This window comes from Agelaius phoeniceus, chromosome 1 (assembly GCF_051311805.1).
Source record: "Agelaius phoeniceus isolate bAgePho1 chromosome 1, bAgePho1.hap1, whole genome shotgun sequence".
Lineage (NCBI taxonomy): Eukaryota > Metazoa > Chordata > Aves > Passeriformes > Icteridae > Agelaius > Agelaius phoeniceus.
In genome coordinates, this window is record NC_135265.1 from 129414566 (window position 1) to 129442284 (window position 27719).

Consider the following 27719-nt stretch of genomic DNA (forward strand, 5'->3'; position numbering starts at 1 on the left):
TAGGAAATGGGTCACCCAATCTTCTAGTTCATTTTTGCAATAAAAGAGATTCAGAATCACTGCACAGGAACTGGCAGTGAATCATAAGCACAAGGTAAGTAAACTCAGTCTTTCCACAGCATAATTTATTAATTCCTAATAATAGTGATTTACAAAAGAGCACTTTCAGAAAATCCTGCCAGTTGTCTTCCCTACCCATCCTCAACTTTTTTTTAGCCTGTAATTTTAACAATTTCTATATTGCTATTTGTTTAAGATGAAAACCACAGCAAATAACATCTGCAAGATTCTGTAAAAAAATCTATGGTTCTAATTAGGAGAAGACCAGTATGAAAGGTAAAACTGAGCTCTGAAGGAGCCAGTCATAGTATAGAAAAGACAAAAATGTTTCACTAAATATCACCTAAATTTAATGGACCAGTCAATATACCCCAAAACTTCTCCAGATTTGCTAACCTAAATGGCATCCAAGTGGCTTCTCTAATTTGTTGGGATAATAGCAGAGAAACAGGAAATTAATTAAAGCTTTTACACAGTAATTGTAAAATTTGAATTTTATAGCTGAATTTAATTTAATTAAATTTGGGGAATTGTGGTATGTTGTTCTACATACCATAACTGAACAAACAGAGTAATGTGAACAAATACTGCATTTTTCGAGCTAGGGTGCCTTGATAGATATTAGTTCTCTGCCAGTAATATAAAGTACATGGAAAATTCAATTAAATGGCAGCTTAAAAAATTGTTATGAAAGAAACCATAAGTAACGTACAATATGCCTCATAAACAATGCAGCTAAGTGAGGACTCCTTCAGTGTTCTGACTTCTTGCTTTCATACTATCATAACTTTTTGATTTCCACTTTTTGGCATGAGAAAAGAGCTTTCGTCCACTAAAAACTCTCTAATTGAAACAGGTTTTATTCGAAACAGGTTTTATTCAAACACTAAGTTTGGAATTCAGTGCATGAAATTTAACTCACTGAAATTATTCCGTTTTAAAATTATATCCTCCCAGAGTCAAAAAGAGCTAGTTATAGAAGAGTTTCGGCATTTTTTGTAGCAGTTTTCAAATGCATAGATAAAACAAATTATAGATTGCTTTCATGTGTTATCTGGAACTTTAAGGGCTAATTTTCAAATGATTTGAGATGGGAAATAAGAACTCATGTGATAGAATTCAAATCAGTTTAAAGTCTTAAGGTATAGCCTACTTGTCATCAGCTACCTTTCATGACTTTAATAGAGTCCATAGTTAATAGGTAATAGAAATTACATAAGTGTTTTAAACTAAAATTCTTAAACCTTGTCAATATTTTGCCAGTTTATTGAGGGGGAAGAGAGGGAAAAGTATGTGAAGTGAGCTGTGATAAAATCTATAGAAAAGGTAAAATGAAAAAATAACACAGAGAAAAGCAGTAGAAGAGACAGACCTGAGTTTGTTCTCCTTGATGATTCCGCTTCTTCTGTGATCACATCGTGTAATGTACAGACATAGACAAAGGAGATGGGCGTGAGAGGATGTATTCAGAAGGTTAAAACTGACACTGAGGGAAAGGGCCAAAAATTGTTTTAGAGAGAAGTCTGCAGAGCAGAGTTAGTAAGTGGAGAAAAAAAAAAAAAAAGACACTAGAAGAAAAAAGAAAGCTGAGAAAGAAGTGGTTAAACTACTGTTGTTGGAAAAGAACAGTAAAGACAGAGTTAGTATAGAAGCTGAGGAAATAATAAAAGTTATAATTGAAAGCAAAGTCAATCCCTGTAATGATGCTGAAGAAAAAGCTGGATAGTAAAAGGTATGTTAACTAGCATAAATAATTTTGATCATGACTGTTCATTTTTTTGAATGTTATCTACTTGAATGCAAATATTATTTTTCTCTTTCAAGTATTGAACACTCAGTTTAATATTCAAGGGACTTCTGCTGTTAGATTTTTCAATTATTAAATTATTGTAATTTATGCTGAACCAAACTTCAGACACCCAAAACAGAAAATAATATTTTTTTTTGCAAATGTATGTACAAGCTCAAACATTTCAGAATCCACATAACACACTCTGGAAAGGACTGCATTATTTTAATGCTCTGCCAAAGGCAAAATTATCAAAACCAAAATACAGAACGTGTGAAAAGAGAATGTATAGCTATTAACTCTCATGGTCAGCTCAGAATACTTTTTCAGAACTAATGTTGGTCTCATCTCACACAAGTCTAAGTTACTACAAATGCATGCAAGTCAAATGCCAAAGCAACTATCTCATCATTTATGTTGTTACTTCACATTCAAAAGGACACTGCCATTTTAGACATGGAAAACATCTGAGGGACAGTGTCATACTATGTACTGAAAATCTATTTGTAGCTAAAGGATGGGAGGAATTCATCTTGAAAAGTAATAACAATTACAAAGAACTGTGAAGCCACTGGTGCTAGCAGAACAAATGCTTTCTCCCAAAAATCATCAGAAACAGAAAAAAAAATCTATAAGCTTGGTCTAATTTCAACATGCAGTTTTCTAATAAGTCACAAAACACTGCTCATAAATTATTAATGCTGAAGATACTAGATAAAGAAGTCCAGAAAGTTTTACACATCACAAAAATATCTGTAATTTTATCATTCTTTTACAGTCAATATCAAGATACCATTGAAAAAATGCAAAATTAGAATAAGCAACATAAATCAGTAAAACAAAATTAAAGACAACACCAAATTTTATCTGATAACCATTGTCTTCTGTACTTAACAATTTTATATTATAGTGTTAGATTATATTTCAATCTACTACCAAATGCCAAGACTACCAAAGTTGTTGCAAAACCAAGCAGCTTGAAATATACATAATTAGAATGCATTTCTAGGCAATTAGAATGAACACACATTAGAGCTATATATGAGATATGTAGTGTGAAAGCATAGCAGCTGTAGTTTTGACAAAAGTTGCTAAGTTTTTGCATGTTAAAAAAACAATAATGGAGTATAAATATTTTTTTATCTGGGCAAGTACAAAGAATCCATTGGAAGAAATACAAATAAGCAAATAGAAAGATCTAATTCTCTATGTCATGTTACACTCATACTAATAAAATGTAGCTATAATTGCTGTAAGTGCTAAATAAATAAATAAATCATTTTTAGCACCATCAAAACACAGCTAAAAGTATTCAAAATGATCTGAAAATATTTGATATTACTTATGTATAGCCCCGAAGTGAGCATTCCTACTGTAGCAAAAGCAGCTATTAGAAAGTCTCTACCAAGACCCCACTCCTTGGTTTATTTTCTTTAATATCCATAAGAATTAGTAGCTTTGAGACATATACTGCAGCAAGATAAATCCTTCTCTATAAATTTTCAAAGTATTGAATCATGTTATTTCCAAACTTGGAACATGTCTGGTAAGATAATGCAAGGTATTCTAGTAATGCCAGACAAACACAACTGAATAGCAAGGACGTCTCTTTGAATATTTTAGGATCAAATTATCAGTATTTGCATGCATATCAGTCACATATACCAACACTTTTTTAAAATAGCCTTTTTAAAAGTCCTCATGCAAAGTATTTGTTATGAAAAAAAAATTTACATTTCAAAGCGGCAAACAAAAACCATTCTTAATTACAAAAATTTTCCAGTTTTAGATTTTTACTTATCAAACATATTAGAAGAATATTTCTAATAGAAGCCAGAGGGGAAAAAAGATAATAGTTGTTGTCTCACTGTGGATACCTGATCAACAGCTACCTCATCTGTTGAGATAAATGGATTATAATATTTTTGTATTTATTGTTGGAAATATTAAAGAATTCATAGAAGTGGCATGGTAATGCACCAGCTTCTTCCAAATAATGATGTGAAGAAGAAAGTACTAATAGACTGATTAATTTAAAAGCAGTGCAACTTATGTGAATCACTTTTTCTCTTGATTAAGACACCATGCCACAAATCTCAAACAATAGCTTGAAAATTCTCTGGTTTTGTAGCTTTTAATTTAAAAAATAATAGTTTTGATAGAAATAGGTTTAAATGTAAGAATAAAACAACATCACCAATTCTATTAAATTTACATCATGTCAATAGCCAGTCTCCGTTTGTAGTTATTGCTTTTTTTTGTGGAACCAGCATTTATTTTCAACAATTGTTCATCTCAATGTATGAGAGTAGTATGTATAAGGCTATTATATACAAATTTAGAAACAGATGAAAATCTCAATAAATAAACATAAAAAGTTAACAAAAACTTTAAGTCTGAAACCTGCCCAAAATAAGTACCATCTCTTTTATCATGCTTCAACATACAGCTGTTCATTGTAAGTAATGTCACCCATTGAAGAGAAGTATTTAGGAACTCAGTGTTCAAAATATCTTTACATGGCAAACAGACCCAACTAAAATTCTTACAGAAGCAAAGGAAAGAGAGATATAAGTAAATTACTGGCTTTTTTTCTCCTCAAGAGTTTTCTTAATTTCATTTTTATCTTTTCCTAAGAACCAAAGATCTTTCACTGCAAACAGAAGCTCAGATTTGTAAAGTCTCATTTCTGGACACTCTTCATAAAATATGATCTGCAATAGCACAATCAAATAAGCATCATCTTAAAACACGGAATAGACTCTAAGACAGAAATGCTCCATAGAGTCTGTAAGTTCCATAATTCTATGTCATCAATCTGGATGAGATTAGACCTGAAGACTGATATAATACATTTAACTCTCAGGTAAGATGTCCCCTGACATTATTCTAACTCTGCAATGCTAAGGATACATATAAACAAGAGTAGATAGAAAAGCTAAGAGTACAAATACTTGTTAGCAGAAGATTTAGATGGAAAGGCCATTTTACTACATTGAGATGTGAATAAAATCAGTATTACTTAATATTCTCCAAAAGCATTAAACCACAACTAGATACAGAGCCTGTCCCACACTTCTGAACTTTTTAATGAGGTAGTTCCCTCTTAGTTAGAGTTCTTTACCTTAAAGCATAAACCTATACACACAAAATAGCATCTGTATACTGGATGTATGCTGACATTTTTACTCAAAAATACATCAAAAAATACAGGAAAGACTAAAGCAATACATTTAATTCTGCAATTACATAATATAGACTATATGTAATATACACTACATAAAAAGCACAATAGGTAAAGACAGTAAATATGAAAAATCTTACTCTTACCCAAAGACAAGGATAGTAGATACAATGGTAGAAAATAACAGAAGAAATTGTAAATATTCTCAGTATCATAAAATCTCTAATTCAAATTAAACCAAGTAGATTGCATAAATTTTTCGTAAATCTCAAAAGGTAAACTAAATGAAGAATCCAGAGAGAGCTTTTATTGCTTTGCTTCTCTGAGTAAAGTTCACGTGGTAATTTTATAAGGGGGGGGAAAGAAAAAATAGTAACACTTCAAAATATTAATGCACTATAGTACACATTGGATTGGAATTATTATGAATCCTGAGAAGGAAATTAATTCTCTCTCTCGCCCTCTCTCTCTCTGCCCTATCCTTACTTTGCCTTTTTCAACTCATTTCTAACTATTTTCCAACTCTTTTCTCCCTTTTCATAATTTTCAATCTGTCATACTGTGAATTCTGACTACAAACCTCTAGTGAAATAAACACAATTTTGAATGATTTTGGACTTACTGTTTTCACACTACAACTGAATTCATGGTAATAGATAAGCTACAATTAGTTTTCATTACATAACATTAGATTTGTGAAAGTCTTTGTCTATGTAGGTGTCATGGCATAGTCCTACCCAGGAGAGAGACTTAAGTGTTCCACAGATAAAAATAAGCATGACTCCCTTTAAATGGAAAGCAAATCTACCCATATAAAGACTTACCATTTTTAAGTATACATTAACTTTATATTTTTTGATGTGTTTAATCTACCATTGCTATGATTTCTCTAAAACTTTATTTTACTTCCATATTACAGAAATATGTCTTTCCCCAAATTAATTACAAGGACAATCAATTTTTACTTAATTCCAGTCCAAGATTTATAAATCCATTTTAACTACCCTGTGTTCTTTTGTTCAATAATATTAATATATGTTCAGCACTTTCTCACCATTCTGTTCTTCAACTGCTCCTTGGAAATCCAAAGTTTCTGTTGTAAAGGTTGGATATTTGATGACACTGCAATGTGCTCAACAGCCAGTGATAATGAAACCATTACAGGAGTGTTTCAGGTAATACCCATCAAATCTACTGCCTCTCTGTAGGAAAAACAGGGGGAAGCCAATCCTGCCCTCTTTGCTATCCTACAAAGGCAGTTTCTGTATTGTCACCTCTGGGTGGAGACACAGGTTGCTAGGCTGTATTCAGCTTCCAATATTTTGGATCGTGAAATGGAACAGAAATGAGTATCTCTGCCATGATACCCTAAACTATGTCCTTTTCCCATTTTAATTACTTTGGTCGGGTCAAAAGACACTAGTGATGATACTGATTAAAAGAATTGTTTTTGAAGAAAAACAGTATCCTGCCTAGTTTTATCCATATCAGTACAGGACACATTCTCTACACATAACCTTCTTTTCCAACTTCTTCTCTTAAGGCCTCATATATAAAAATGCAAAACCACGTGAAAATGTTTGCTTCCTGTATTTCTTTTTCTTTTCTTTTCACTGAAAAACAAAATCTGATTAGAGTACCAGAGTTTTATTCACTTTCTTTCAAATACCTTCTATTACAGTTCAGATGCAGTGGTGAGTGCTGAAGGTACTTAATAATCTCAGGTATGAACAAGTAACTGTTTCTAATGCTTTTTGATGTAGTGGTGTCTAGAATGCAGTATTCTCTGACAGAGTACTGACATCAGCCAAAGGAAGGGGACAGATTCAAAATATGGCTTGAATTTTTATGCTATGCTTACCTACGATTCTGTAGTTTTACCCTTCCAATCCTTCAAAATCTTCACATAAATACAATTGAGTCTTTGAAATATGCTTAACACTAATTCTGCAAATTGCATCAGAACTTAGAGTTTAAAAACACTGTTAAAAAACCCCATCACTTTGGTTTCTGATATTCAGGAAGAGAAATCTTATCATCAACTTCTTTTGAAAAGTCTGCAACACAAGAACCATTTCGCTATGTAATTTAATGACCTTCAATTGTCCTCCAACAAATTTGCTAATCCCATTTCCAGTCATGCATATTTCTTGAATATTAATGCTTTACAAGGTACAGTATTACTGTTATTTTTCTGGGGTTTGAAATTTCTTTTGTTATCTATTCATTTGCTCACAGATCTCAGTTCTGCACTCATGGTACTCATGTAATCAATGCCTATTTGCTCTCCCAGGTCTTCTCAGCTATACTACTGCCATGGCTATTTCCATGGCACTGGTTAGGTTGAATTCTTAACAGACAAACTGCACTTAAAGACAGTATAAGCTTTCATAACAGATCATATCAGAAAACTCATCAACAGATGAAAAGGCAATCACAACAGGGGAATATGAGGTGGTCCCTATTCCTTCTTGCCTCCATTGCACCCTCTGCATTCAGGAGCTAAGTTTCATTAGTATCTCTTCACTGTTTTCTGCGCAGACAGAACATTTAAAGCACTCACAGATGAAAGAAAGTGCAGTCCTGTGCAGAGGGTAAATCCTATATTGTAAGGGTTCAAGGTATTTGAAGCTTCCTAGGTAGCTTCTGCCAGGCTGCATCACCATTAGATCATGGTCATAGATACAATATAGTTCAACATCCAGATATGAGTACAGTGTTGTGGCACCTTCTTCTAGATGTCCTGACTACTTTGCCTTGAAAGGTAACTGAAATGATACAGGGATGTCTACAGGGAACAATAGTGCGCAGACATAGCAGATTATGCCAGTCCTGCAAGTTGCATTACTCCACTCCTACCACTGAAGTACATAAAGGTTTTTGAAAGATCCAGTTTGGAAAAGCATCTGAGGAATACAGGGATGTGCCATTTGAGGGCCATTGTAGCTTGTTCAGAAGCACCTCAACGTTTCTGCCTCGTGTATCACCATCCCATGCATTACTGATTACAAGACATTGTTGATAATGCAAATTAAAAGAGAAGTTATGCTCTTATCAGGCATCAGCCCTCACAAAAAGACTTAGGACTGTAAAGTGAAGAACACAAGTTTTACTTAACTTTGTATCTATTCTAGACTTTGATAATGGTGACTGTGGCTTTTCAAACCAAGTCTGACTGGAGATCACTGGTTCTGTTCCAGACAGAAAAATAGATAGAAATCAGATGACTATCATTTTAATATACAGAACACCTGTAAAGTGAGAACTTTTCATTGCTCATATTTGATTCTAATTTCTATTCTTCTGCCTGTTTTTTTCTTTCAATTATAAGATTTTACTCATCCTCCAAAATGTAGAATACCCCAAGAGCAGCCATCTAAAAAATATGCTACCTCTCTCTAAAATATGAGAAAGGTGGCCCTAAATGTACTGCCAATAACTATAAATAAGTTTTCTGTCCAGAACACAGTCCTAAGCCCACCTCAGCTGGAAGATGGAGTTACTGTTCCTACTTAGATACTACATAAGAGAAAAGTCAGGGCACAGGCACTATTCTGCTCAGCTCTCCCTGGAAAGACAACAGTGCAGATGTGTAGACATTGTATTTTGAATCTATCATGTAAAAGTTAAAACAGCTAGAAAAGAAGATATATGATATTCTGATCCTGACTCTCATAAACAGTATTTGTTTTATCCTGTAACTTCTGATGCACCAAAAATTTGGGGAACAGGAAATGTAAGGGCACATCTGGACTTTTAATGCTAGGTTGTCTAATTCCTAGGTTAGAATCAAGACAGATTTCACTGGTTTTCTTCAGTTCTGAGTCTTGCACTTTCAGCTGTACAGTAGTTGAACTTCAGCAAAACATTTGGATATTATCAGTATTCTATTATTATGTAGGTGAGATTGCATTATTAATTTAGGAGGTGACACAGCCAGCCAATCTTGTAAATTTTAATTTGTGCAACTGGGAGAAGGGTTGTTATTAGAGTGAGACAACTAATATGCCCAATAGAGTTATTTGCAACACAAAACTGAACCAAGGCATTCTCGCAACTGAAAAATCCCATTGACTTGAGTAGATTGGATCAATCTTTAAAAACAGGATGAAACCTGCAATATAAAGATCCCATTTCCCTTTTCTTTCCCCTCCCCTTCCTTCTCTTCTCCCTACCTTCTCTACTCCTTAAAGTGTGCTTGCCCTTTGCAAGTGTATAAATTAATGTGATTAGGACATTTTATTCTCTGATTATGGAGACAGAATAACACTATTATTATCATCATTTTTATTATTACTAGGTTTACATTTTATTGCTATGCATTTGTAGGAACAAAGATAGCTGAATAATTGAACTTGCCATTCGAGGTGAAAAAAGGTTTATGACAGTTTTTAGTTTCAGAAGAAATCCATTTCTGTACAGAATGGAGGAAAGAAGAGATTTTTAAGATTTGAGAATTTCCAAGTATGAAGATATAAACTGCAGCTTGTATAAAAAATTACACTGGAACATTATTTCTGCCATGTGTGATGGTGAAAGAAGGTTTCAGATTTAAGTCTGTAGAAGATGATTTTCTCACCATACATGCAGTAGATACCTTGGTTTGGTCAACTAAATAAGAATCAGCATAGATTATACTTGGATTCCTGAGGCTTGCACAAACATATTAAGTCATAACAAAATTCAAAACTAAAAGCAAAATATGTCTAATACTGTGCCGGAACACTTCTTTTCTAATGTATGTGCATTCTAATACAATTGTTTACAAAAGCAAATCTATTTTGGCTATTCTAAAACAAAACTATATCATCTAAATGGTCTCTACATGCTAAATATTTCACACCAAAGTGAAAAAATAAGGTACATAAAGCACACACGCATTACAAAAGCATGAAATGTGGTCTTATTGTCTCATGCTTTCATGTGGTTTTCCAAACCCTGACAAACCTGTCTCAGAATGGTGTTTCTTTTTCGGCAATGGTTTGTCATCAGTTATTGTACCATTCACCTTTTTCTGCTGGTCTTCCCATGTAACTTCTAGTGTAAATCAAAAAAAAAAATCAGAAAAATTATGTAACTTAAATTATAATACTCCTAATATCATCTGGGACAACTTGATCTAAACAAATGTATTATCATTAACAATAAAATCTAGATTAGTTCTTAGAGGCCTGGGGTGAAGAGAATAATTACATATCTTAAACACTCTGGAACAGAACATCTTATCCGAAAGTTAGTGCCTATGTAAATTGTCAAATATTCTGGTGTCTTTAGTATTTAACAACTGACATACAAAGCAGGGGCTTGTTTACACAATAATTTGGTCCATTTTAAAAAATTATTGCTTTACATTCTATAGCGTTTTACTATAGATTATAATACACATATAGCTTATAGTTTATACATAGATTATAGTATATGTATAGCTTATTACTATAGATTCTTATTATCATTGTGTTTCTGTAAGTTATACAGGTAGTTATAAATATTTTGGTAAAAAATTCTATGCAAAGATATAATTAACAAAAATAACCCACCAAACAAAATAAATTAACAAACAAACAAACAAATAAGCAAACGAACAAAAAGCCTGAACAAGCAACAATGCGTGCCTAATTTAAGTTGAAAAAGTGTTTTTAACAACTAATTCTTAAGCCAAAACTAAGTCAGATTTATTTTCAAAATCTGGAACTTGATTTAAATTAAGTTTTTAATTTGAGCAGATTAAACTACTCAATAAGAACTTTTGCACCAATTTGTCCTGTATCTGAAACTGGCATTTCTGATGTAACTGCTCAGGAAAAGAGCTATAGATAGAATCATGTACACTGCTCCACAGAACTACATTCTCTAGACTTGAGAGCTGTTAGCATTTTGAGGTTGTCAATTTATTTTTTTTACACTTTAATTCTCTATCTTCTGACAAAATAGGTAGTTAGCATAAATACTATCAGTTTTAAACCCTTTGGGATCTCATGGCAAAACCAAATCAACACCAATTAACGGGAGAGATCCAATACTCCAAGTTCCATTTTTGCTTTGGGCTGTTAAGAATCTGCTTACTTTGCTTATCGTGTAAAGTGCAAAGCTCCTCACAACCATTGCCCCCAGATGTTATCACTTTTACAGTCGCAGAAATACCCAGTGATGGAGAATAATATGACAGATATGGAAAACGTTTTTAATCTTACCAATTCAAAGTAAACTGACACAAAGTATTTTAGCCTTTTTCAAGAAAATGGATGGATATCTAACATTCAAAATGCAAACTTGTGAAAGTGTTATCTGTCTGCATCCTGCAGCCTTTTCTCTGTGGCTGTTGTTGGTCCATGACAGGCTGGTGTCCTATAAAAGGCTGCTTTGGTTTTTGAAATGGGTGGAAATGTAGGTTGAAGTAAATTGTCACTGTAATGATTTCATGACACCACAGATATGCAAGCTGAAACAGTCTCTATCATCTTTGAAGTACCATGTGTAGTGAGTACTAAATGAGAAATTTCAAACAGAACATTCTGTTACCAAACCATGGAAATAAAGTCCTAATATGATTATTCCTAGCGAGAATGTGATTCTTTCTTTTTCTCTATGAATATACACAGTTAACAATAAAATATTCTTTTTTCTCAAATGAGTCCAGAAGTATCTTCTTAATTCACAAATCAAAAAACTCAATGACCTTACTAAAACTACTTTTTAATTTAAGGAATAGTCACTGCTACCAAAAAATACCATTAACAGTAATTCAGGCCAAATAGGGAGATTGTACTTAGAATAAGGTAAAAAGTAGGCATACAGTAATCCAAAGGATTTTTTTCATAATACACAACAAATAATCTAAATACTGGAGAACACTGAAGAATATCAGGAAGTCCACTGATTTCCATGCTATTTTAATGCAAATTTTAGAAGAGACTCTCTCTCTCTCTCTGACTCTAGGTGAGCATCCTTTTCAGACCTCCTGGTTTAGTTCTGAACCTAAAAACTGTAGTTGTCGCAGCCACCAAAGTCACTTATTATAAAAAAAGTTCCCTATCAAAAGAAAAGCTTTACTAAACCTTGATAATTCTTTGAGAGCTCAGCATCTAGAAAATAGTTAACCCTCTCAGTAACACTCTGTAATAACGTTTGAACTGACAAGAGTGAGGAAATAAAAATCAAATAAAAATATCATTCTTTGAATAAATACTTTTGCCTCATGTTAACCTTAAAAAGAAAAACTAACAACATTACAAAAAGCAAGACAGGCTACTGTATGTTTTTGAGGAAAGTCATAGCATGAGCATGCAGACACTTCCAGAAAAGGTTCCAAATGACCTCTTTTCTATAGCTTCAGTTAAATTTATGGCATATCAGCATGAAATTCAAATGGCTGTTTAGTTTTATCAGAAGTTAAGTACAACGTTTAGATTGAGTATATGGGGTTTGGCAGTACTCCAGATCAAGTCAAAAACTCCACTAACTTCTAGAATATTGCAAGAGTTTTACTAATAATGGTTATTGTTTCAACTGAGAAATAAAAATAGATCTACCCATTGGAATTAACCAAACATTTGACCTTTTTTTCAACATTTCCTAATTTCATTTCCATTTCTATGTTTTACAAAGATGAGACAATATGTTTTAAGGAGAGCTTAAAGGACAGCTTTCTGTTTGGGAACTAGCATAAGATGCTGATGCTTATTCAAAGTGCCAAAATGTCAGTGTTGCCCTCTAACTCTCTGGTTAGACAAATAAGTTTAGTTAACAATGTACTTTGCACAATGTAGTTTCTAAAATCTTTTTTTTTTTTTCCCCAAGGCAAAGTGCCACCATCTATTCCCTTGTTGTTTTAATCAAAGCCAACTTTGGTCAGATAGTAAATATTTTGAAAGAAACCATACATTTTCTAGATCATCAGTCTCCTATTATCACTCTCACTTCCCATAACATAAACTTCATCCTATCATCTGTTGTGATAATCAGCTTGGACTTATGTATAAAGAGAGATGAAAAAATATTAAATATTTATCCAAAAAGATCTTATATAGATTACATAAAATATGGGATTCTTGAGTCAGAGTATTCAACTGGCCAATGCACCTTTAGGGCCAGAAGGATTTGACAGGTGCCCAATGCAGATTTTTCCCACCAGAACGAAATGGACAATCTTTAGATGCAATTGTTTCTTTAGATTGAATTGTTGCACCTACCCCTGGGCACTGCACACCACAGTGAATAATGCAGCTGGGGTGACACTTGGTGTTGTGCCTTTCCCTGTGAGAGTGACACTCACCTGTGCTGCCTGGGAGAGGGGGCCTGGTGTGCTCCAGGACTCAGTGTCATGTACAACCTCAGCATTTCTCACACTTTTGTTTAGAATATTTAATATGGAAAACATTTAAAATGTGGAAATAATATCTGAGAAGAATAGTTGCATATTTCAGCTTTTCTGAATTTCTAACCATGCCAGCTTAGCACCAGGAATGTTGCAGTTGAATTGGAAATGGTGCAGCAAACTGCAGAAGTACAAGATGATGCAGCAAAATACCAGATACTAATGATGAGGATTTTTCTTATGCCAATACTTGCCTTCTCTCTTCTTTTCTCAATACTACAGACAGTAATAGTGTTTCTCACAATACCCTTCACTTGAAACATTTTTTTATATTTTGTCTTTATTTTTTTTTTTTTAATGAAAACCATGTCAGCTTTTATCTTTTTTTCAGCACCTAACTTTTCTGGGAACCAATTTTTATCAGTGCATTTCTAGTTTTAGACTTGATTAGGTTATCATAAAGCCTTCTCTTTTTCATTAGGACATACTTAATTTAGTCATCTTTTTCTGCAAATGAAAAGTACTCAGAACTTCTGTCTATTTTTAATTTTATATGAAGAATGCTCAGAAAGAAATTATGTTATTAATAATATATGGTGACAACTACTGTAAAAATAAGTCAAAAGTGGATTTGGCTAGTGCTTCTTAAACCAATGCAGCACAATAGGAAGTCATTTAAACTGTGGGATAAACTGTCAAAAGATGAGAAACTGTTTTGAATCATATACTTAAGATCTCAATTCATGCATGCAGGTTGCAAGAAGAAGAATTAATTAAGACTAAATTCATGGCATACAAGTTTTATTTTTTGCAAAACAAGGTCCGTAAGAAAATTAAAGAACATCGGTCTCTAGAGCTCACACAGAGAGAAATATTTTCAGTGTGTCAAACCTCTACTAGGGGAAAGCAAATGGCTTCAAACCATGATGTATGAATTGTCCCAGATGTACCGAATTGTGTCTGGAATGAATCCAGTCCCACCTTGCAGCACCAGTGTGCTGCTTAATGGCATCAAGGCCAACTCGAAGTGACACAAAGTCAGCAGTCAAGATTTTAATGCCAGACTGCTGATGTTCCTACACCAGAGAAACCTTCAGGTGCTTCATTAAAACAGTGTTGATGCTTCCTTACCCTGATGTAACAGGAACAAAACTCATCCAGTACCCAAAAACAACACACGTAGGAACACATGTAGTATTTCTCTGACAAATACAGAACAAGACCTCCTGCCTCCCCAGGCAACCCACAGCCAACCTGAGGTCATAATCTTTTAGCTTCCTCTTTTGTCACAGTAACAGTTGATCTACATTTTTTTCTCCATACACTGGAAGAATACTTTACAGAATGTTCCTGTACCTTAGAGATCAAGGCATTTATCTGAGAACCGATGATCTGTCCTTCCTTCAAAATCTCAAATGCCTCTTAACACATTGCCCTGAATGCTGATAAAGTGTGGACAGTATAAAGGCAGGGAGGCAGGGACACACATACACATATGCACACACAACCTTCATGTGAAAGTAGTTTGCATATTAGTGCCAAATCAACCAATGAATACTAAGAAATGTTCTAAAATTTTAAAATAAAGAAATTGTTCATTAATGGCTTATATAATGTTTTTTAATGAATAGAGTGTTCCAATGCAATCTTAATTATTTATTTTGTTTTGATTTAATCTTTCTTACTAAACTACATACACATTCTTCAAAAAAAGTAACAAACAAACAAACAAAAAAACCCCAGTACCCAAACCCTGAGCTTCATTTCCTGAGGCTGCAGTTGGAATACATTAAAAGAACTTCAATGTAAATCACCAGGTCAGCAATAAAAAGTACTGCAACATATCTACATTTCATACTGTTGTTACTAACATTAAAAACATAATAATGCGCTGTAGATTATTCCTTACTCCAGAAATGTTTTCTTCAAGCTGACTCCAAGGCTACATTCATTATTTGTAACTGCAAATCACTTAAGTCTAGTCCAGTAGCAGTCTCTTCTTATAATATTCTCTACCTGCAAATTCAGTCAATTATATTTTAAATTTATATTTTAAATTTTTTGCTAGTGGATTTCTCTATATGGGGAATAAATTGATTGTAATCTTCTATCTAAAAAAAAATTAGATATACTCAAGCAAGGTCTCAGAGAGCCCTTGTTGAAATATCAATCAGTAAAGTCATAGCCTATCTTTAGCTAAAAATCAGAGTAACATGTTGCTACTTTTATAAATACAATGGATTTGTAAAACATGAAAAAATGACAGAAAATAAATTAATCCTCCAGATGGCTAAGAAGAAAACAGTCAGTTAATGTTACATTAAATATGCGTACATTAATATTTATTAAAGTATATTTAAATAACACAAAGATATTATTTGCAAGCCACTACCAAGACTTTTTTTTTCCGGTACCATTTGGGGCATGGGGAGGAGTTGTTTGTTCGTTTCACATCTTTTTTCATGTCTTTAAAATACGGCAGCTTTGCTCCCCCTTCTGGTTAAACGCCTGCACCACGGCAGGCTGCGCTAGAGCGGGGTCACTCAATTGGCTTCTCTGGGACATCTGGAAGGACAGCTCCCCCAAGGCCCTTGTTTGGATAAGCACTCCGGGGGGCATTTTGAAAGGACTGATTTAAGGAGGAAGAAACAACACTGAGAACCTATGAGGGAGATGAAGGCACCCTGCAAAGATACCACTGTTGTTTATGCAGATTCCTGAGGCACAAGGCCTAGGAGACTGGGCAGCCAGGATCCTGGATAAGCTTCACTACACACTTGAACAGAATTCACAGAATTCACAGAATGACTAGGTTGGAAGAGACCTCTGAGACCATCAAGTCCAACCCACGTCCCAGCACCTCAACTAGACCATGGCACTGAGTGCCACATCCAGTCTTTTCTTAAATGCATCCAGGGATGGTGACTCCATCACCTCCCCAAGAAGACAATTCCAGAACTTTATCACTCTTTCCATTAAAAACTTTTTCCTAATATCCAACCTATATTTCCCTTGGCACAGCTTGAGTCTGTGTCCTCTGGTTCTCTCAGTTGCTGCCTGGAGAAAGAGACCAATCCCCACTGACTAGAGACACCTTTCAGGGAGTTGTAGAGAGTGATAAGGTCACCTCTGAGTCTCCTCTTCCCCAGGCTAAACACCCCCAGCTGCCTCAGTCATTCCTCATAGGACTTGAAGAGTTCCAGACTCTTCACCAGCCTTGTTGTCTCCTCTGGATGCGCAGAATCGTCCCAACGTCCTTCCCAAACTAAGGGCCCAAAACTGGACACAGCACTCAAGGTGCAGCCTCACCTGTGCTGAGTACAGGGGAAGAATGACTCCTTGCTCCTGCTGGCCACACTATTCCCAGTACAGGAATACTTGTCCTGCTTATTTCCCTTTCCCTCAGCATCTACACCTGGTCTACTGAAGACCAGACACTGGGCTACATGGATTTTTAGTCAGAAACTGGTATGGGAATCCTCATACTGCTGCAATAGGTAAACACAATAAAAATCAAAATATCTTCAGAATTTAATGAATAATTAATTAAAAAAAAAGAAAATTACAAGTAATGTCCAAAATAAATATGGAATAAATATGGAGCAAAGAACAAGCTTCTGCTCTACACCTCTTTTCCATAGTGCCTCCTCAGTTTGCATTTCCATGCCCTGGATGTCAGGGAATACTCTGTGCATACAAGAAAATGTGAACAGCATACAAATTCATTCTGCAGAATGCAGAAGGCAAGGTTTAGCTTGATATAGGGTTTAGTATTTTCTTTCCATGTTATTTTTATATTTATTGAAAAAGATGCAATCTTATTGTAAGTCCTCAAACATTTTGCAGAAAGATAATTTTGTATTATATGATTATATATTTCTCACAAACACACCACACAAAAAGAAAAGCTCTGCAAGGTGCTAAGATGCAGCTAAGATTGAAGATTATGGTACCATTCTAAATTGTAAAAAAAGTCATTCTGCTCACGAAAGGGGTCTGAAACTAAGCCAAAAGATGTAAGCAATAATACCAACCAATAAAGAAATTACAATAAATGGCTTACACAAAGATGAAAAATACATATTTCTTTCTTCAGAAAGATCTAGGTTTTTCTGAATGTCAATTACTACTAAATAACATAAAAGTTTTCTTATTGCTCCAATTTGCATGCAAATTGTACTTGCATCTTTACGTGCAAATACTGTTTGCACCAAAAGGCCCGTTTCACTCTTCTGCATTACTTACATTAGGTTAGTAACCAGACAAATTGTGTTTGTCTAGAAGATAAAATGACATCCCATTGTCACATACCAGTCTCAGAAATGCCATGTGGTATTGCCATGTACTTTTGAAAGATGAAAACTCAAATTTTTTATAAGTAAAATTTGAAGGTATTTATGGACAAGTTAGTAGCTAGACTCTTTCTCATCTGTAACATCTCCCTGGCAGTTTTAGAGCTAAATTTGTCAAATAGCCCCCTATATCATAAGGAATTTTAGCAGAATGTAGGTTCTTCAGTCTAGAGGTACTTCATTTTTCCTGGTTTGTGTTATTGTATTGTGGGGGTATTCTAATTTCACTCCTTTCCCAGCATGCAAATTGAAGTTATGTGCCTGTCCACAACTAGCACAATCTAACCAGGTCTTTACTTTATTTAAACCTTACTTTGCTTGAACTAGAATTTAATTAAAATGCAGTGTTTCTCTAGGTACTCATAACACATAGGAATATGTTAAGTATTCTCACAGCCCACGTAAAACACATCCAGTATAATTTCTCATGCAAAATTCAGAAGCTGTTGTGGTCTCTTAGTGAAGTCTGGAGTCAGTGAGCCAGAGGAAGAGAAAGCACCTAGGAGACTCACAGCAGTCATGTTCAGTAGTTCAGGCAAAGTGTAGGCCCCAGTTCCACAAATCCAAATGGTCTTAGAATGGAAAAAGATGCTTGGATCAGCCATTAAGATGAGAATGCCCTCTGGCCTGACAGGAACTTGCTTGTTTTTCAACAAAGTGAATACTGCTTCTGCAAGTCAGTTAAGCAGGTCCATCTGTCATTGCTTCTTTGACTGGAGCCCCTCTATTCTGCCTAGTTTGCCTTTCAGTCACCTAAATTCTTTAGATTGTGTCTAAACTGTACAACAGTTTAGAATAATCTGGAATACAGAATAGTTTCAGTTCTATTCCTTTAGGCATCCAGACTGCTCACAGAGGAGTGGGACTCCCATGCATGAGGAAACCAGAGTGCACAGAAAGGGCAGGACTCAGAGACTTGGTTCTTGTCTTGCTATAAACTCAAGACACAAATATGCTCCAGACACTTCTCACTCTGGGAGATGAGAACTGCAAAGCATTCCTAATTCCATAATACAGACATGCTGTAATGTAATCCTATAAAATATTCTGAAGAGTGAGGGAATATGAAACACTTAAAATTTTGCTTTAGTAACTTCATCATCTTCTATGCACCTAAATCAAGACAGCAAAGGGCAGAATTAACTGGATCCTTTTCCCACAAACTCAAATGATCAAAAGATGTCATAAAAAAAACATGAAAGGGAAATGCTAAAGACCTCAGGAACATTGGAAAGGGATGACAGTTTGGGTAACAAATATTTGAAATTCAATAGTAGAAACTGATCATTTTTTGAAGCTTAAGAGCTCTACAGAAAAAAACTTCTAAAACATAAAACGGACACCTTTGAGAACTTAATAAAAGTATGAAACAAACTATCTAAATAAAGGTCAGTAGGTAGTTTATTGTGCAATGTACACCTTTCAGGTTCTATAAGTGTATGATATAATGGTTTTGTTGAAGGAGTGGAAGACAAACCAAGAACAAAACCAACTTTAGCATGACCAAATCACTGTTAATTGTTTTGTCAGCTTTGCCAGGTCAGTGGCAGAAGTCTTCAATCTTACTATGATTGAAATTTAGATCTTAAAAGTAAGACACTGAACTATCTGGTTAGTAGCACACATTGCAGTTAAAAAAGCAGACTTTCAGATTTGAATTCATTCAGGACTATGCTGGCACAGCCACCAGAGCAGGCAAGGTGACCCCTCAGGCTGGTGACACGGCCCCTTCTCTGCAAAGGCACTCCATTTGGTCTTGTCTACACTTGATATCAGAGACATTAAAAATGGTGTGGTTGTCCTTCCCAGACAACAAACTAGCACAGGCAAAAAAGAATCCCTGCTCTCCTGATATCTGTATTCCATCTGCTAAGTTGTTCTGGGGAATAAACAGCTAGATATGGTCCATAACAATGTAACTGGGTCTATACCCCTTGTAGTCTCCTGGTAGAGAGGGAACTCTAAGAGTGAATACCCAAATTTTAATAAATCCAAAACACTATCTACTTCATATTTCATTCACTGGCAGACGACACCAATGACACAAAATATACACGTAATAGGGTCTTAGAAGTACATGGAAAAGTAGTAACATACTTCTTCAAAATTATCAAAGCAATTTAGAAGCATGAACTCGAATAAAACTTCAAAGTAAGCTATGGTTGTTCATTGTAACTTTCTTGTTCTAATTTTTAGATACGAAACCTAAATCTCCATGTTAACATTTCAGCACTTTGAATTAAGCTTATTTCTACAGAATTTGAAAAAGAACATCAAACAGGACTACAAACCAGACAATAGAAATGACTGCTAATAACATAAGCCTTTCTCTAAAAGTATATGATAATTAAAATGGTCAGTTTTTTCTAGTCACATTAAAAAGTGCCAAGCTTGTAAAATATCCAAGCAATGTAAAAGAATATAGACCTGGTAAAAAGTGGAAGATAACGCAGACAATTTTGCAGGTGTCTGCAAACTTTATTTGGCCTCTTAGGGCAAGGCAGCCTAGGAATTCCAAAATAAGAAGAAATATAAACCTACCCCCTTAGCTCTCCATAGCCAACCTGATCACATATCAGCCTAGTGTAAACTATACCTTCAGTAATACAGTTAGCTGCAAAAACATAAACATCTGTAGGTTTTGATTCCAATAAATATTTTTAAACCTCAGTTGAAAATAATTATATCCAAGAAGTAAAACAACACACTGGAATTGAACATATGTGAACTTACTAATTTTGAGCTAGTAGAACTATGCAACACACACACATGCAGCAAAAAAAAAAAATTAAATTTCTCAAGCACCCACAATTCATAAGCAATACCATAATCAACTTGCCTTTTCGCCCATTAACAGGTGGGGTTTGATGTTTTTCCTCACAGTCTTTACAACATTAAAAACAGACAATGATGATTAACAGTTGGAACAGGTACTATGAAGAACAATGTAACTACAAGCACACACAAAACTGTTGCAAGCTATGTGAGCAAAACTCCATGCACTAGGCTAGAGTTACCACAAAACACACAGAGAGAAGAGCACACAGCACACAGCCCACCGAACACCACAGAGACAGAATCCTAACAAAAGCAATAAAAAAGTAAACTGTACTATAACAAAAAATGGGAAAATGTTAAAGGACGATTTGGATGCCTAAGTGAGAACTAAAATTTAAAAAAAGTTTTTAAATTTTTAAATTAAACCTACTTTCCACCACTGAAATCGTGAAATTACGTGTTTTGAACAAGTAATGAATCCCATCACATCCCATCACTCCTGACTTTTCTTCATAGAAACAAATACTAATCTGCATTTTCTTCTCTTCAATAACAATGAAAGAAGGTTCAGGGCACAGGATTCGGACACAATTTTAAGCAGCATTTAGCATCTTAGGCATACCTTTGTAAACTAGTAATTTTTCCTACCAGCTAGTACTAAATGTGTTTCTTGATCAACTCATCTATTTTTGTGCACCAGGCCTCCACCACTTTGGGAAATTATTAACTGTTAATTCATTATGGACAACAGAATGTAACCTATTAACAAGGCATGTAAATGCAAATGTATGCATTTATGATTCTTCCTTTGAGAAGGAAACTGAATAGAGAAATTATATCTTTAGATCTCTGCATATCTTTGAACCAGTACTGGGTGTTTCCTGAAGTTAGAAGTTAAATTTATGTTTTAATCACATTGTATTTGAATGGAAAAAAGTATTTGCAACTGCTTGATTTGATCATGAACTGTTCGTTGTCATCACACTACCAACTGTCTTCCGAGCAGGATGGAGGACATCATACAAAATGGTTGAAGTATTTCTACCTAATGCAGTTGCCTACTATTTTTTGTCCAGCATCAGTCTGCTAACACAAACTAAGGGAAAAAAACCTGTCATGATACAAAATAATTTACTTCCCTGCATGTAAAACTTATTAATGCAAAGTACCACATCTAAGAGGTACCCACCCAGATCTGCCAAGGCTGTTACTTGAGCATAGTGACAGAGTAACTTCATAAAAAAGAATAATAAGAGTAAAATAGTTGGGTACTTTTTTTCACATTTAATTATTTTAAGCATTCACAACTGGCAAATAAACTCAATTAATTTGTTTGTATTGTTCTTTCATAAAAGAATATAAATGATATAAATATTCTGTGGGGGTTTTTTTATGTTCAATATATTTACAAGCTTGCTGGTAAATCTTCCCTATATACTCAGGGGAAAACATATCTAAAGGAGATAGGCACTTGTGGTCAGACAGACCTGCCTCAACCTCTGCCTCCTCAACTCCAGCACGCTTGTTTTCTTCAGCTCCTGCTGCATTAGATAAGCAAGGGATGGGAGAGGGAGAAAAAGCAAGACAAAAACACGCATGCTTTGTTACAAGCTGTTCAAATAAAAGAAAAACATCAAACAAAAGACCTCCACAATAACATACAAACCCTCAGCCTATGGCAGAAATTATTTTTTTAGTGAATCAAAGATGAAATAAATTGTTGTGCTATTTTTCATTTATATCTTTAGCTAATTCCAATGAGATCGTTCTGCAAGTAATGATGCTTGTATGCAGTCCTTAATGTTCTTTGTCACCAATTTCCTACTAAACTTTTAAGCACTGGAAAGCAGAAAATAAGTAGCAAAGCAGAGAAAACAGACAGGTATTGGTAGATAATTAGTTTAAATCTTCTGCTTGGCTTTGTTTTAGTTTATCTGGGAAAAAAGTCCAAGCTTCCATTCTCAAACACCATATCTAAAACTGTATATTAATCATAAACTAGTGGACATACTTGGTACCTAAAAAGAGCAGAAGAAACAAAGCAAATGCTTTTTCAGCTTGGGAAAAAAATATCCCAAATTTGCCAGATAATATGCTTTTTTTATCTGGATTTCAGAGTAGTTAGAACACAAAAAGAAAGACATTTTCCACTAGTACCTACAGTTGCCTAGAGCATATTTAGATACTAGAGAATGCTGTTGGGAACAGCAGTGAAAGTGCTATTAATGATAAGAAACACCAATATATTTTTAATGTCATTAATAAAGTACCACAGCTTTCTTTAGTGACAAAGCTCATGAGGGTAACAACAGTAATAATATTGAAGAGTGTCAAACTGAATTACTGCTATGCCATATGCCTACTTTAATTTAAATGTCAATTATTTATTAAACAGCTTTCATGTGATGCAATATAGTGTAGTTTTTCAAGGCTTAGATTTTGATTGCTTATTGATTTTTCATGTTCTCTGTTTCTAGAATTCTTTCCAGTTCTCTCATTACATGTATAAGTTTATGTTCAATTAAATAGTTCATTGAATTACTTGACTTTGGGTTTAGCTAGCATGTAATAGTAATTTTAAAATTACTGTTTCTAGGAGGGTATTGTTAATAGAGAAATTCAGGCTATAGTCAATGCAGTGCAATGCAAACTACTCTGCACTTAGATTTTTGCTCTCCAACTCCATGATAAAACCAGGACATTTAAATTCCAATTGAAATCAGGACATTGAAAATTTCAATTAAAATATTCAGCAGGGATGTAATCTATACAGTCAACCTTCTCTCATTAAAACAAATGTATAGAAGATGTGCCTAAGACTTTAAAAAACCCTTTTCAGTAGAGTTGAATTAATATGTTTTTGGCATGTAGGTACCCTGAAAGGTAAATGAACAATGGCTGTCATAAGCACAGTTGTATGACTTCTCAGTCATTTTCCTTTTATGCCCTTTGTAGTCTCAGACCTATACAGCAAGATCTTCAAATTTCATAAAGCTGTTTAATTTCTTCTCTTGCCAATCCAAGAGAAATTTATAAGCTATTACTTCCCCTGAAAGATCAGAATTTTTAAGTAAGCACTTTAAACTCTAGGTTATAGGTAACATTTGTTCAAGTTTTTCTATGGAAATTGTACCAATGCAGCTTAAATATTTTAATACTCTTCAAGGTCTGCTGCCTCTCAGGGCAGTGAACTGATCATCCACAGTGAAACCCAAAGGTGAGTTTTTGCAAATTCGTAGTTGAAATCAAAACCCAAGAGTAGACTCAGAAAGTATCCTAAGGAAGCCTTACTGATGTTAACTAACCCATCCCGTTTACTTTGCTGTCAAGCACACAAAATGCAAGTTACACTGTGCAAGTATGAAGGCCAGTACCACAGAAGTAGTCACACAAAAAAGAGGCTGGTGCAAAGCTTTATATTTCCATCTTTTGGGCCGCTGTGTTTGCCTAAGACATCAAGTTCACAGCCAAGTTGAAGTAATCTAAGACCATATCCTATATTTTATACATATGATCAATCATTTTTATAAAACAAAGTATCCATATGCCATATATTTTTAAAACCCTGCAAAATCACATCTGATAGAGTATGATTGAATCATGACCAGTTCTTAACACCGGTTTTCTGCATTATAACCACCTTTCTGTGTCTCCCATCAAACTAGGGTAGGGCTGTGTAAACACAATAAGATTCCTTTCCATTTTGCAAAATAAATTCTCATTTAATGAAATTGCATTCTAAATGAGATAAAACCCCTTAAAATAAATGATATGCACTTCTGTTAGTATAATCTGTGCCTTCCTAACCATCAGAATGTCTCTGTAGCTTCCACTCCAGACTGCATGAGTTGGAAAAGTATGTTCTCACTATACATCTGTCCCTTTTAGAGATTTCAATCTGTACCTGAGAGATACAAACCCTAACTAATGGTTTCTAGCTATCCCTGATTAAACCTAATCAAGCATTCCTGTTAATCCCATATTCCTGCTAATTTTCATATCTAATTTTATTCTGGAAAAAGATTACCCACACCTGAAGTTAAGAGAGGACAGTTAATCAGCATTAATTTCAGGCCTAACAGGTTCTGAAATAATTTTCCCAAGACACAAGATTATTATGAGATCATATAATTAAAGTCTTTATGATAGAGCATAAATAGAAGGGCAAATCCTTACCGAGCTCTATTTGTTAAATTTCTGAGCACTTCATTTCCAAATTCTAAGGTTTTATTACATCTGTTTAGCCTAACATGATTTTCTATTTTTTTAGGATTGGGTGAATGGTTGGGGGATGTTTTTGTAGAAAGAAGGAAGAAAGGGCTGTGTTTATTTTTAAAAGGAAAAATAAAAATCTATATTAGGAAAAAGTACTCGCTCTCTGATTAGTAATTAACAATGAACTGAAAGGGTGAATACTGAATACTTTAACTTTATGGTGCTCCATTTTAATTAGGAGCAAGTGGTCAGTGATTTCATCCTTCTGCCACGGTGAGTAAGGTGAAAGAAATACATTGTAGCCACATATAAATGAAAAAAAAATAATGTTGACCCTTAAGAACTATAAATACTGCACTTTTCACTTCTTGTCAACTAGTGTGAAAAATGCAGAACACTTAAGAATACATCAACATGTTAGCACTAAAACCAAGTTCAATTTAACAATACTTTCTACAAATGTTCATTTCAGCAAGATATTTCTATCTCTCATGTAATTAAAAAATATACAAGCAAAAGTTTAGCTGAAAAAAAAGTCTTTGGCATTTCAGTAGTGAAAATTTGTTAAGTGGCCCCAGACATCTTTTCAGAACTATTTTCAAGCCACATAACATGAAAATATACCAAAGTAATAAAATCTAAAGCAAAACCCAAACTGCCTAGATGCTAAGCTATAGCCTGGGTAGACAAGGCAATGACATGCATTTCAGAAATACCCAGTTATTCTTCTCAACAGGCAAAACTGATACTGCAATAAACACAGCAGTGGCAACCTAAGGAATTAGCAAAAAGATCATAACCATAAAAGGCTGTAAATGCAATATAACTAAGGATAGTGTATGTTCTACTGAGCATGTGGGACACTGATTAAAATGTTTGGACCGGTACACCACAGATAGGTGTGGTCCTTCTTAGCTACTCCCAGGTAGCTTTCTTGAAAGCAAACAGTTTGGGTTATTTTGAAATAAAGTATTCAAGAGGAACCTTCATGTCCTGGAGCAAAAACTCGCAACCACATAATACAGCTCATGGAACTAAAGCTAACCCAAATCAATGTTTTTTACTTCTGATCCTAATTTGGAAAGCAGTTACCCAAAGGGTTGGGTTTTTCCCTGTAGATTCCTTCCCTTCCATTTCTAGTCACAGCCATAAGCATACCATATTCCACATTCTAGTGAATGCTGCCCTGCAACAAAAAAATATCTCCAGCAGCAAATTACTCCCTTCTTTCTACTTGAGTTCTGGCATTTGTACAACATTTAAAGAAAAGGTATGCAGATACAACCGTGTAAGAAATACTAATTATTCAAATGTATGCAAGCTAAATGAGCCCACAGAAGGAGTCTGCTACAGATAAGTTTTTCCTACTTTCTTTTTCTCTTTTACAAAGCTAGGATGACTCCCAATTCATCATTGCCTATAAGGTACCTTTAACTAACTCTTTTCATCAGTTTGATTTTAATTTTATCTAGTCAACAATAAAATCTTGATTTCAAAATACAGAAAGTTTAACCTTCCCAGCACGTTCCCCTGCAATATAGAAACACCTTTCTCATTTGAGTCAAGTATGTGTTCTGCAAGACAGAAAGGAGTGACAACTCCGTGACAACATTTTTAGATATGGTCATATAGCCTCCCCAACCACATACAAAAGTTTTGATTCACTGAGGCTTAAAAAAGGCATTAAAACTTACTCAAATATCTACAAAACTTGCAGGTTTACTTGGTGCTATATTTGCTAAATATTAACATAAGTTCCTTCTATTATAGTCAGTGTTTCCAATTCTACTAAATTTCAGTTTTTGTAACTAGTACTTCATTTGCCTAAAATAACTTTCTGTAAAATTCAATTCTCCACAGTAAAAAGACTGCTATTAATCTTAATTATTTCTGCCACTGAACAAAGTTAGGTAATCTGCTGTTCTTGCAGAAGACTATCCTTTTTAAAGAAAATTATTACTGCCTTTAAAGAAAATTATTAGAAAATCCTAGAGAAGGACAGGAAAATCCTCAAAGAAAAACTCTATTGGTATTAGAATATGAGCTCTTAATTCATGACAGAAAATTACATAGAATGCTGTATGAAAGCTGTAGCTCTGGATTAGGTTTTAAAGAGTGTTTACCATCTTTGTACGTGTAAGTTCAATATGAAATGTATCTTGTTATTGTATCTCGATGATACTTATGATGCTTTGGTTGTATATTAGAACATCAGAATCTGTGGATCTGACAATTTTCCATAACCCAGATTTTCCAAAAGACTACTTTTTTGAAAAGACAAAGTAAAAGGAAAATATTACTCAGTTTTTGAGTAAAAAGAGATTTCCTCAAGTCCCAGCAATACTTACCAGAGGAAACAATTCTAGAATTCCTATAAAAAATAGTTATTTTATTGTATTTATTACATTTCTCTCTATAGAACCTATGACATAAATGATAAATAAGACTTTTACCCTCTCTAATCAAACACAGCAAAAGTACAGCACTTCACAATTGCTGCTCTGAGGAGCTCACAGTCTAAATAGATATACTAAGCAAAGAGCAGGGAAGAGTGGTAAAACATAAAAGCATATATGGCAATGACAGCAAACATCATGTGATTAGATGTGATTATTTTCTGGAATATCTAAACTCTATTTCATATAAGCAATTCACAACACATAAGGTGACAAAGAAATTAATTTAATAAGAGTGATGATCCGAGAAAACAAGAGTTTTCTTTTCATGAAGTTTTGTTCCCAAAATGGAAATAAATATTGTAAACATTGGAAATACTAAATTAAAAAGTCTGATGAGACAAACACAGTAATACTACATAAAGACCCTCAGTGGTACAACCAAGGACTGCAATTGATATCTTGTGGCTTGCTATTAAGCAAATTAAATTGTTTTAATACTGCAAAATATAAGGGGATTTTATTTTAAGCAAAAATGTTTTAACTTTTTGAAAGACTACCTCAATTGAATATTTTTTCCCATAATATTTGCAAATTACCTACTAATTCAGCAAATGTATCACACTATAAA

The 27719-nt window shown here is 34.3% G+C and overlaps 1 protein-coding gene across 50 annotated transcripts in view; it reads right to left on the bottom strand.

Annotated features, from left to right (window-relative positions):
• Positions 1 to 27719, bottom strand: part of RIMS2 (regulating synaptic membrane exocytosis 2) — a 445801-nt gene that overhangs the window by 102572 nt on the left and 315510 nt on the right. For 32 of the 50 annotated variants that reach the window (XM_077187200.1, XM_077187269.1, XM_077187187.1 and 29 more), the window contains one exon: positions 1433 to 1465. The exons of 13 other annotated variants lie outside the window; for them this stretch is intronic. In XM_077187200.1, coding sequence (XP_077043315.1) covers positions 1433 to 1465 — 33 coding nt within the window. Of the gene's footprint in view, positions 1 to 1432; positions 1466 to 9980; positions 10071 to 20538; positions 20584 to 21964; positions 22019 to 27719 lie in introns of all 50 variants that reach the window. 5 more of the 50 variants (XM_077187196.1, XM_077187154.1, XM_077187126.1 and 2 more) reach the window with 2 other exon arrangements.